Genomic DNA, 12,195 nt, shown 5'->3' with positions numbered 1-12,195 from the left:
TACCTTCTCACATTCTCTGAGCTTCTCTCTATGGACTGAAAATAAATAAGGCAGGGCTCTGTCCTCAAGGAGCTCAGCCAGGCCCGTGTCAGCCCCGTAAACAGCTTCTGCAGCGCATCATGGGAAATGCTCTGGGAGGGCCCCAGGGGAGGGTGCCACTCGCTCAGCCTGGGGGTGGGGAAGGCCTCCCAGAGAAGGAGACATTTGAGCTGGGCCTCGAGGCATGAGTGGGAGTTCACGGGGCAGAGAGGGGCACGGGTAATTGCAGGCCGAGGCTGCATCATGTATAAGGATATTAGGGGCCAGCTAGGACTGGGGGCTGGGGTGGTGCTGAGAGATGAGGCCAGACAGGTGGGCAGGGGCTAGATCACAGCAGGCTTTTCAAAAGCAAAGTTTTATAAAGGGCTGTTGGAGTTTAAAGCAGTGGAATGGAGCAGTCAGATGGCATTTTCCAAAGATATCTCTGGCTGCCCTGTGGAAAGTGGGTTGGCGGGAGCGAGACTGGAGGCAGGAGGATTTCACTGTGGTCAAGCGAGAGCCAGTGGGTAGCTGTACCAGGGCGGTGACAGAGGGCATGGAGAGGAGGAGAGGGGCTTGAGGGGTTCGGGGAATTATCAGGTCGTGGTGATAGACTGGCTGCAGGAGATGAGGAAAGAGCCACTTCCACTTCTGGCTTGAGTCGTTCAAGGAAAACAACGGTGGTTGGGGGGCAGATACTTAGTTAAGTTTGGAATGAAATTGGTTTGAGGTGTCTGGGCACCAGAGTCACCAGTAGGCATGGGGACACCGCTCAGGAGAGGTTTCTGCTGAAGATAAAGATTGTGTCAGAGGTGCATTAACTGCTGCCAGGGAAAGGTGGGACGGGCAGGGATGTGCTGGGTCCAGGGAAGTGATCTCCTGTACCTGTGTGCCAGATAGATTGTCCAAGGGCATCTCTCTTAAGAAGCCTGGACTCTGCTTTGGATCACCTGAACTCAGCTTCCTGATCCTCAGAGTCCTTTGCTCTGTCTCTGCTAGAGGAAGGTGAGGGATGTTCCTAGGGCAGGCTTGGCTTCACCTGTGAGTAGAGCCATGATGCCCTTCTCTGCAAAGGACGCCCCCATCAGAAGAGGAGCACTGCTAATGGTGTGGGTCCTGAGCTCTCTAGGGTTGCCTGGACTCTGATGTTACCTCTTGTAGGAGCTCCTCCTCCTGCCTGAAGCCCGTCATCAGGAAGCAGCCCTAGAGTGCTGGGCCCTGATGCAGCCTGGCCCTGACCACTGCAGTGACAGTGTCTTGTGGTCAGGGCCCAGGCAATACCACCTTGAGACATCCCCTCAACTGACTCATTCATTATACAGATAGGGATGCTGGGACCTGGAGAAGGAGTGGGTTTACCCAGGGTCACCCAGCTAGTAGGTGATAAGATGAGAACTTCAACCCAGGGACTTCGTCTGTGGCCCAGAGTGTTATCTTTGTCCCCCATCTCTCCTCAGGGTTGCTACTCTCCAAGCACCCATCCCTTGTGTATCAAACATTCTCATCCACCCCACAGCCCATGGACTGTTCCATGGTTGGGGAAAGAGAAGAGCTTTAGACGTAGCTGAAAATGACACAAGGGACAGAAGAATGCAAGAAGCATTTATTGAGGGCCAGAGCTGAATTCTACAGGAGGCAAAAGGCAGGACCAGGCAATTTCTAGTGGGTTAGAGAAGAGGACTAGGGGAGAAGGCGGTGACAGGGAGAGAACAGCCAGACAGAACTGCAGCTTCCCAAGGCTGCCTCCTGCTGGCTCTCTGTGGGAAATGCAGGTAGAAGTGGCTTTTTCTGTGCCATTGCATTAACCGTAACCTGATGGTGTCTTTTCTCTAAAAAGGGCCCTTAGCCCCAGCCTCCCATGCTACAAGGGTCCCTGAAGCAGGAGGGGACTTCAGTAATGTGATCACTCATCACTGACAAGCTGGAGCACCCTCTCAACTTCCTACCACCAGAGCCTATGTTCCCAGTCTTTAGGCCTGAGGAATCCTCTGGGATCAGTCCTTTATTCCAAAGCACCTCACCCTGATTCTCTCTCCCATCCTGACCCCAGATTGCCCTAGCCTCACTAAGGGGTTCCAGGTCTAGTATCAACTTGAGGGGTGGGGTAAGTCTACCCCTAACCCCCCAAATCACCCTCTGTCCCTCACCTTTGGCAACATCCTGGTAACCTTTCACTTACATACATACCTCTGATCCTCAGCCAATTCCAGCCCCCACCCCACACTTAGGATCCTGAAACTGATATTTTAAACCTCTAGAGGGCACCACGAGCCAGCTCTGGAAACTATAGGACTGAGGCACATTCCTCCCTGTGTCCCTTCCAGGCTTCCCAACCAGAGTCACTACAGCTTAAGGGGCAGGCTAGGGCCTGCAGCCAGGCTCCCCAGTGTTACTGGGCACCAGACACTGGCTAGCCCAGAGTGTGACAGGAAGGAGATGAGGCAGAACAGTGCCTACTCATCTGGGCACAATACAGATGCTGAGCCTGAAACTGAAGAGTGGGGGTAATTCCTAAGGAACCAGAAACACAGGCAGACTCTGGTCTAACCCCTCACTCACCCACCCAGACTCATCTGCCCAGCCAGTCCTCCACTACTACTTACTCTCCCTTCCTTCCTAATACTATGGAATGCATTTCAGGACTGGAAGAGCCCTCAGAGGTCATCTGAGCCAAATCATTCCCTACTAGAATCTCTTCTATGCATCCTTGCCATGGCTTGCATACTGCCCATAACAACTCTTTGCCTCCCTCTTTCCAAGTGGGCAACCTCAAACTCAGGGCTATCAAGTAAAGCCAGAGGATAACAGATAGCTCCAGGTCAAACTGTTTTCTCCCTAGCTCAGCTCTGAGCCCAGAGTCTGCCATGAAAGGGCCCAGAAGGGACAGATGAGTTGCAGACACCTATAGCATTCCTGGAAGCCCAAGTTCTGGGCCTGGGGGAAATATCACTTTACAACTCTCTTCTCTGGCTACAGATGTCCCAGGCAGTCTGAACTGGGACGGGGAAAACATGAGAGGGATCTGAGAGGAGGAATCTTCCTGCTTCTTCTCTCCAGAGAGGCCAGCCGGACACCTTGAGCTGGCCTGGGAGACCCTCTCTAAAGGTCATCATGGTAAAAATAGAGCCTGTCTGGGAAGGGATGGAAAACAGCTGCTCCCTGGGACTTGGTGCCAGGGAGGTGGATGGTCAAGCCAGGACTTGGACAGGCAACTCAGGCATAAGATCCTCGGAACACACCCCCTCATTTGCCAGACTCCAGAGGTCAGAGCCAGAAAGGTGGGAGAGGAGTATGGAATCCTGCAGTGCAGCAAGTTTAGGGGGCCATACATACAATGCCCTGCTTGTGTGTGTATTAATAGAAGGGGTAATTTAGAGGTTTGAGATCGCCTTGGCCAAAGCTCTGTTAAACAGATGGGAAAGCTGAGGAGCATTGGAAAGGTCTTTCCACAATGACTGAATGATAGAACAAGGGCTAGAACCCAAATTTGGATCATCACCCCACCCCCAAGCCCAGAGCTCTCCCCCGCTGACCCCTGATCTCTGGGGCTGTCAAAGTAGCCAGACCCCCTGGGGACATGGTGCTGGGATCTCCCAAGCCCGATGACACTTTTTCCCGCTCGGCCCTCCCAGGGCAGGGATGGGGTGCGGGCGGGGAAGGCTTATTAGGTGGTGCAGGAGGCCTCGGTGGGGAGGTTGCCACGCTTGAGCCTCAGGCTGCCGTTCCACCCGCGGGGACAGATGTTGTAGCCGAGGATGCCGGGTGATTTAGCCCCGGAGTCCTCGGAGTCGAGGGACACATCGGAGTCTGTGGGCGAGCGGCGGTAGGGGAAGGGCCTAGGCGGTGCAGGCAATGGGCTCCGGGGGATGGGAGCGAACGTGGCCCCGGGGGCCGCGGCTGGACCGGGACGGGAAGGCTGCGGTGAGCGCATGCGCGGCGGCGGCGGCGGCGGCGGCGGCGGCGGCGGCGGCGCCCTCGGCGGGGAGAAGGGCCGGAGGCTCTCGGCGCCCGCTGGCCGCGGGGAGGCGCTCTTGCGCCGGGCCGCGTTGATGATGTTTCGAGCCAGAAGCGCCTGCAGCTGGCGGCTGGGGGGCCGCACTTCCGTCTCAGATCGCAGCGGGGATACGGAGCGCTCGCTCCACGAGGGGGACATGGGCGGCGGCGGTGGCAGCGGCGGGGGGCTGCTCATGCTGCTCCCACGGCCCGGCTCCCAGGGCCCCGGGCTCACCCAGCCATCCAGACTGCTGGGGGGCCGGGATGCGCCGGGCGTCCAGGGCGGAGAGGTGGGCAAGCTCTCCCGGCGGTCCTGAAGAGAGAGCAGAGAGGTTGGGGGCAGGCGTTAGTGCTGGGCTCCTCTATACCGGGGTTTTGGACTGAAGTTAGTAGTGCCTGCAGTAAAATGCAAGTGCCCAACTTTCATCTTTCAGATGCTTGAAAGAGCCCATGCTTCTTGCCCCTGTGTGTCACAGAGAGCCGGGTGGTTTAAGATCCCTCACTTTGGAGATAGACCCCTTTGTTTAATGAATGAACTTGGTCAAATTGCTTCAGCAACAAAAACAACTGGAAGCCTCTGGGCTTCAGTTTCCTCCTCTGTGAAATGGGAGTATAATGTCAACCTGTACCACAGAGGGTTGTTGTGAGCAGTAAATAGATAACTTATGTAAAAGAATATCACAGTATGAGAAGATTTGCTAGAAGAGGTTAAGTGTGCAACAGATGTTAGTTACCATAAAGACACACTGAAAATCCTTTCAGAGTGCGTCTCTGTTGGGAAGTAGGGTGAACTGGGCAGGGTACACAGCCACAGGGGTGGGAATAAGACTTTTAATGTATTACTTTTTATATAAGTTTAAGGTTTTGAACTTATCCATAGAAGTATATCCATGGTTATACTATCTATTATGGATAGATATGGATATACTATCTATTAAAAAAATTAAAACCAAAAATATTGATCATTATTACTAAGCCTGGACTTAGGGAAAGGCCTTCTCAGTCCCAATCCCCCTGTTGTGTTGCCATGGTCACCTCCTAGTAGCTCCTTGGATCCTTGATCACGTAAGTTCCTACTGACAGATAAAACATAAAAGGAAGTTGGGTCTTTGCTCCCTTCGCTGGACCTCTTGCCAGCATGGGGTAGGGGACAGCAGATTTGGTGAGGCCAAGTTGGTGACCCTCTTTGAGGTTATAAAGCACTGGTCTGCTCTGCACAATCATACCTGCTTCCTACCTCCTTAGGGACTTTGCAGCCTACAAAGTTTGTTCTCGTCCTTCCTCTCTCATCAGATCCTCACAACAGCCTGGTGAGGTAGCCAGTATTATCACAAGCCATTTTACAGCGATGAAAATGAAGTTCAGAGGTATAAATAGCTTTGTTCTGCCCCACCAGGAAATGTATGTGTGACTGACTGCTGCTCAGAGGCTGCAGGCGGGCTTAAGTAGTTTGAACTGGTTTGAGAGTACAGATCTTGGGGACCCATGTCCAGCATGTATCTGCTAAATTAGGGGTCCCTGACCTCCGAGCCATGGACTGGTACTGGTCTGTGGCCTGTTAGGAACTAGGCCACACAGCAAGAGATGAGTGGCCAGCGAGCCAGCCTCATCTGTATTTACAGTCACCCCCTGCCCCCCATTGCTCGCATTACCCCTTGAGATCTGCCTCCTCTCAGATCAGCAGAAGCATTAGATTCTCATAAGAGTATGAACCTTACTGCCCTTGAATCATCCCAAAGCCATATCCCACTCCCACCCCTTCCCACCTGGTGGAAAAATTGTCATCCACAAAACCAGCCCTTGGTACCAAAAAGGTTGAGGACTACTATACTAAACCATCCATCTGTTTAGCCAATCAGATTCCAGCAAAAGTCAGTCCAATCAGTCTGCAATCCAATCCAAATTAACCAGCAGTCATCTCTGAGTCCAGAACTAGCTGGTCTGTTCAGTGTCTCCTACCCAGTCAAAATCTAGAACCACTCATAAGCTCCATTCTCTCATCCAATCAGTAAACTTTCACAGCCTAACCAGTCAACCTCTCAGCTAGTCAGAATCTCATTTCTCTCAATTAAAAAGAAACGGTAAATTATTTGTCTTCTCCAAACAAGGCAGCAGCTACTAGATGGGCCCAGACTCAGAAATGGAGACTTTTAACCTAAAGAGGAATGTATCACAGTCTAAAGAGTTTTCATGGGATTGGTAATATTAGGGACCTCCTGGGGACATCCAAGGCTCCAATCATCAAGTAGGAAAGTTAAAGCTCAGCATGGGCTCCACCCCTTTTATTCCAGGGTCACAGTTGTGTATATGAGCCAGAGACAGTGCGAGCTGCTGTCTGTGAGCCATCTCAGGAATCTTTCAATCAGCTGGGCTGTGGGAAGTGGGGCCAAGAGTTCATGATCCAAGCCTATCAACAAGCACTAAGGCAGAGGAACCAGGGCTTTCAGCCAGGAAAAGAGCAGGCTGAGGCAGGAGGAGCTATGATAACTGTCTGACATCTCTAAGGACTGCCTTTGCCTTTGGTGGCTTCAAGGGAAGGCTAGGGCCAGTAAGTGGAAGGAGTAACAGAACTTACTTCTCAGAATGTGTGGGTTGGAAGTTGGGGGCAGTGGCGAGCAAGGCCTCAGCTTTTGGTTTTGGGTCAAGGCCTGACCTCATCAGGACTGCCCTGGCTGGGTACTGACTGTGTGTGTGTCCGTGTGCATGTGCACCTGGGTGGGGGGAGTACATAATACAAAAATGCTGCAGGCAATCAGAATTACTCACTTTCTGAAAAAGATCTCAATTCATCATCTACCTCAGAGCTTCCTGGAAATGCACATGGGTGAAAATTCAGAAATGAGCACCCACTTAACCCAGCACCAGCCCCAAAGCAGGGCATGTGTGTGAGGTGGCCATGAATAGAGCAAAGAGGAATATCAGAGACCAAAGACAGCCAGCTAGCCCACAGCTTCTGTAATCCTCTCTTTGCGTGGAAGGGGAGACTGGGGCCTAGGGGTTGTCTAAGGTCACACAAGGAGTCAGGTGCAGATATGAGGCTGGAACCCATTTTTTCTGGCTCTCGATGGCAGTTTGTTTGGCTCCATAAGGGGAAGAAACTTATTGTATGCAGTGATGACTGGGAAGCTCCCAGATTTAGATAATGGGAGAGTGGGATGCTGAGGGAAACTAAGGGGGAAAAAAAAGTGTACATGCTCTGGCTAAAGGCACTTATAAAGATTTCAAATAAATCTGGACCATAAGGAGTGTGGGTTTTTCCCATCTACAGACTTTTTGGCCAAACTCCAAAGGAAGGAGGAAACAGAACATGTCTTCCAAGGGATTTTGGTTCCCTGAGTGCTTGACCTGGGGAAGAGAGAAGGGAGCCCTTACTTCCAAGCCAGCACACATCTGTACCCACAGCAGATCCAGACACTCAGCAGATGCAGGCAGCATGCGGACTCTCACCACAGGCTCACACACAGTAACTGGACAGTCCCACCCCACTTCCCAGGCCAGAATCGGGGAGGAGGGAGAGGGCCCAGACCACCAGCCAGTGAGCATGGAAGAAAAGAAGAAGCGAGACAGATTTGAGGCAGAGTGTATTGAGAACAGGAGAGAGAACAAAGTTGAGGGCAGAGCTCAGACAGCCTGGCCGAAGGAACTGCAGGATGGAGGGTGGGCTCTTCCATTGCTGGCCCTCGGGGGTCGAAGGGAGCAGGGGTCCGGAGCACGGCCTTCACTCTGTCCTGGGAGGGGCTTGGCATGAAGGAGCTGAGCTCACTCATGACTCCCCCACACATGCCCCCACGTTCTGGGCAGAATGAACTCACTGGGAAGGCACCCCCGGTTCCCATGGCAACGAGCGGAGAGCTCACGAAAACTGCAGGCTCAGCCCAGCACAGGCACCGCCTCCACCACCCCTTGATCCGCTGGGGAGCCCAGAAATAGGGCTAGGAAAGAGAGGGTGGGTGGCGCTCAGCCCCCGGTCTTGGGAGGCTTCCATCTGAATTCTGCCTCTTGCGTCTATATTTTCTCGCCCCCACAAAACGTGGTTTTTGGGGGCCGCAGCACATCAAAGGTGTCAGAGATGGGAAGGATCTCAGGCTACCTGACTCAAAGCCCTCACAGTATCAAGGGGGAAACTAAGACCCAAAGATACACATGGAGGCCATATTTTAGAATCCAGATCTCCTAAGTCCCAGCCTTTTCCTCCAGACCTCAAGGTCTCCTCGGTCCCCTCCCTGGGCTGCCGTGCTCCCGCCCTGGCCCTTGCTGTGCTCCCGCCCTGGCCCTTGCTGTGCTCCCATGGTCTGTCTCCAGGCAATCCTGAACCCGAGCCTAAACTTCTGATTTCCTGGCCTCCTAGCCACACCCTCCCCGGATGCCCTGACAGACATCTACTTCCCATCTAGGACATCTCTGGACACCTAGGACACCTTTGTCCTAATTTCCTTCCCCTCTCTTACCAGGGGACTCTCTTGTCACTTACAGGACCTTTCTCCCAAAGTACCAGCCTGTCCCGCTCTCTCATTTCTCACAGACTGTCACAGCTAGGAGGGCCCTCATTGTGTTTATGAGAAAGCTGAGGCCCAGGAAGGGAAAGTGACTTGACCAAAGTCACACAGCAAATGGGGGGCCGAGATGCCTCTCTCCTTGGGGCCCCTTTCTGTGGCATGTAGATGAGTTCTTTCAGCCGTGCAGATCTGGGCTGAGGGTGAAACCAAAATAGCCAATGGATCTATTTCTAGGGACCTCTCTCCCAGCTGCACACCCACCTCTGCAGAGCCTTCTCCTGGGCTCTCTCTTGGGGATCCCTGGGGACCTCCCACACCCCAGAACAGTGAGGGCAAGCCAGGTGGAACCAGGACTGAGGTCTGGGATGAACTGCATAAGCTGTCTAGAAAGCAGAGCCAGATGTTCGAAGAGGGCGTGAAGGCAGCTGAGCAGAGGGGCAGAAGAAAAGCGTCAGCCAGCAGTGGCGGGCTGAGTCCTCATCCAGCAGAACCCGGGAGAGGAGATAGTGTGGAGGCCAAGGCAGAGGTCTCTGAAGCAGCGGAGAGGAAACAGTGTCCGGAAGGCAGAGGTGGAAGAGACAGACCCGTGCAGGTGAGAATCCAGCAACAGGCAGAAAGAGGCAGGAGCCAGGGCCACGGCGAGGACAGCCCACTGGGGCGGCAGGCCCTGGGCTGGACCATCTCACCGCAAGGGCAAGCTCTGTGTGCTGCAGAAGCCCCTGTTAGGGCCCCTCTAGGCCTTTCCTCAGCAAGACGCTGGCAGCCCTACAGCTCACAAAGGCCAGGTGAAGAAGCCCCCAGTCTCACTAGGGCCGGCCAAGTGGTCCTCTCTCTGTGACCCTTCTCCCCACTGGTAGCAGACTTCAGATCTCTCAGACGTGGAGTCCAGCCACCTCGCGGGAGGGAAGGGGCTGTGATAGCTCAGAGAGGGGAGGTGACTTGCCCAAACGGCACAAACCTAGCTGGTGGCAGCGTCAGCCCTGAGTCCCCGTACTCCTGACTCAGCCCCGTGCCACTTCCTGCTCTCCATCCGGTCCCCGGACAGGGGCTCGGACAGGCAGTGGGATCCCTGCGGGGTCCGTTACTTGAAGCAGAAGGATGGCTTCCACACCTGAGCCTCGATCCCCGCATTCCGGGTGGAGAAGGAGGGCCTGGGGGCTTGCTTGGCTCGGGGAGACCATGCCCTGGAGGGTGACACAGGCGAGATATCACTGCTGTAGGTGGGGCTCACTGCGGTGGGCTGGAGGCCATCCTGGCCAGTGGTGGTGTAGGAGCGGGAGGGCCGAGGCAGGGCAGGTGACGGTGGGAGAGCCGCCTTGGGCAGGCTGGGCACCAGGTCCAGGGAGCTGGGCTTGGCAGGCGAGGCGGCTCTAGGCGAAGGCTTGGCAGGTTCTTTGATGGGTGAGAGGACGAAGAGCGAGGGCCGCAGTTGGTAGGGCGGCTGCTTGGTGGGCTCTGGACGCAGGACCCCATTCTCGGGCAGGTATCCGTGGAAGAGCGAGGCAGGTGGGGTCCGAGCCGGGCTCCGGGAGGCTACTCGGAAGGTGCCGCCAGGTGTGTTGGTGGAGTACTTCCAGGATGAAGGCAGGGACATGGTGGGTGACGGGCAGCGGGCCAGCTCAGCATGGCCCGAAGACTCGATGACATACTTCTCCATCCGGGACTGGCGGCGGGCGTAGAGCTCAGCCCCCTTCCCCGAGGCCTCCGAGAGGTTCTGGTTGGGTTTGGGCTTCGGCTTGGCCTGGATGCGCGGTGACTTGAGGCAGGAGGCCCACTCGGGGATGGTCTCCTCGGCGTCGGCAGGGCTGGCCCTGTCCCGGGGTGCGGGCTCCTGCTGGAAGTTGGAGGCCTCGGCCCCAAGGGCGAAGGGCTCCTCCTCCAGGCCTGCCTCCCCCTGGTCCCTCTGCCTGCGCTTCTCATCAGCCGTCTGTACCAGGTCCAGCAGGTCTGGATTCGGGGTCACCTTGGGCTTCTCCACGAAGGTGAACATGGATTTCCGGCTGCCCCTGCGGGCCATCGACTCCTCCAAAATGCCCGTCTTGCTGGCAGGGACTGCCTGGCCCTTTAGATGAGAAGGCTTGGAGTCGGAGCTGGGGTACAGGGCAGAATAAGATGGGGGAGACCTAACCCCGGAAGTCAGAGGGGCTGTGGACAAGGTCTCAGCATAGGTGGGTGGTGGGGTGAAGTTTCCCAGGGGGCGTCTCTCCAAGGCGGGGCTTCGCTGTGCCACGGGCCTCCTCTCCAGCATGGGGCTGTGGGATATTACGTGTCTCTGTGGCCGGGGGCTCCTGTCTGCCACACTGGGGGGCTGGGGGACGGGGGTCTTCTCCCCACGATGTCGTCTCTCTACCATGGGGCTTCGCTCCATCTGACCGGTGCTGCCCGGCGCCTGGATCCCAAAAGGCCTGGCCGTCCTATTGACCACGGATGGAGGCTTGGCCAGCGTGAGGTGGACCTCGCTGTACAGTTTGGTGGGCGTGGTGGCAGTTGTCCGCCCGGACATCTCTTGCTCTGTGGACACCACTGGGGCTCCAAGCTGGACATCAATGAGCAGGGAGCTGGACATGAAATCTGGGCCCAGGGGCCTGGAGCTGGAGATGGGAGTAACTTCTCTAGAGAAGGTGCTGGTGGCGGTAGGTGGAGCTGATACCTTATCAATTAGGAGCGTGCTGGATCTCACCTCCACGGCTGGCTCCTGGGGTTGCCCGCCAGCACACTGGGTGCTGGGTTTGAAATCTGGCACCACGTCATTAGGAGGGAGCTGCACCTCGGAAGAATTCTGTTGGACGCTGGAGAGCGGCAGGCTCTGTGGGGTGATGGCTGCCGATAGGTTCTGATTGACATCTGTGGCTGGCAGGCTGTGGTTGCCATTAGAAGCTGGCGTGACAAGCGTGGTGCCGGTTGAGGGAAGGTTTTGGTTGGCATCTGCAGCCGGGCTGTGGACCTCCTCCGGAGGTGGGGTTGGGGGACTCTGCTGGGCTTCTCTGTTCTGGGACAGGTGGAGCCCGTTGGCCGTCAGCAGGGCTGCATTCTCCTTTAGATAAACCACCAGAGGCACCTCCTCCTCCTCACTGGCCATCTTCTCCAGGTGCCGGAGCAGGCTGGCTTCCTCCGAGCAGCCCTCCATGCTGTGACTGGGGACCCCTGTGTCAGCGCTCTGGCAGGCGGGGTTTCTCGGAGGGCCTGGCTCAGGGAGCGAGGTGGAACTCAGGCTGAGCCCCGGGGCATGGCCTGTAGGGCTGGCGGGGGGCACTCTGAGGGGCTCCTGGCTAGACTTCGGTCCCCTCTGGCCGTGGCTCTCCAAGGTGAACTCGTTCACCCTCTGCCGGCGCCTGTTGAAGAGCTGGACTCCACGGGAGTTGGAGCTGGGAGGGGTGGTCAGCTGGGCAGCGATCTGCTGGCTCCTCGCCTTGGCCTCTTTTAGATCCTTCTCGGTGAGGCTAGTACTCCGGCCCAGCGCTGCGGGAGGGACAGAGGCCCAGTTAGCATATGGGATTGCAGAGCCACAGTGGTACACAGACAGATGGTCACCCATGCTGCCCAACTACAAGTGGCCTTTTCCTCTGGAATTTGATCTTTACTCACCGTTTCCTAGAACCTCCTCTCCTCATAAAGATCCCTGACCCAGCCACTATGGCCCAGCTCAAATGCCACCGTGTAAAACCTTCCTGGATTACCCTTTCGGTAT

At 55.8% G+C, this 12,195-nt stretch overlaps 1 protein-coding gene across 4 annotated transcripts in view; it reads right to left on the bottom strand.

Annotated features, from left to right (window-relative positions):
* Positions 1 to 1,603: 1,603 nt before the first annotated feature.
* The window catches only part of SYNPO (synaptopodin), a 57,089-nt gene continuing 46,497 nt past the window's right edge, over positions 1,604 to 12,195 (bottom strand). For 3 of the 4 annotated variants that reach the window (XM_015472302.3, XM_024994350.2, XM_005209596.5), the window contains 2 exons: positions 9,619 to 11,966; positions 1,604 to 4,324 (listed from right to left, as the gene is read on the bottom strand). In XM_015472302.3, coding sequence (XP_015327788.2) covers positions 3,683 to 4,324; positions 9,619 to 11,966 — 2,990 coding nt within the window. In that variant the 3' untranslated portion in view covers positions 1,604 to 3,682. Of the gene's footprint in view, positions 4,325 to 7,574; positions 11,967 to 12,195 lie in introns of those variants that run through there. The other variant, NM_001206025.1, reaches the window with a different exon arrangement.

The sequence above is a fragment of the Bos taurus genome, chromosome 7 (genome assembly GCF_002263795.3).
Source record: "Bos taurus isolate L1 Dominette 01449 registration number 42190680 breed Hereford chromosome 7, ARS-UCD2.0, whole genome shotgun sequence".
Lineage (NCBI taxonomy): Eukaryota > Metazoa > Chordata > Mammalia > Artiodactyla > Bovidae > Bos > Bos taurus.
This window is presented reverse-complemented; position numbering and strand designations above follow the sequence as displayed.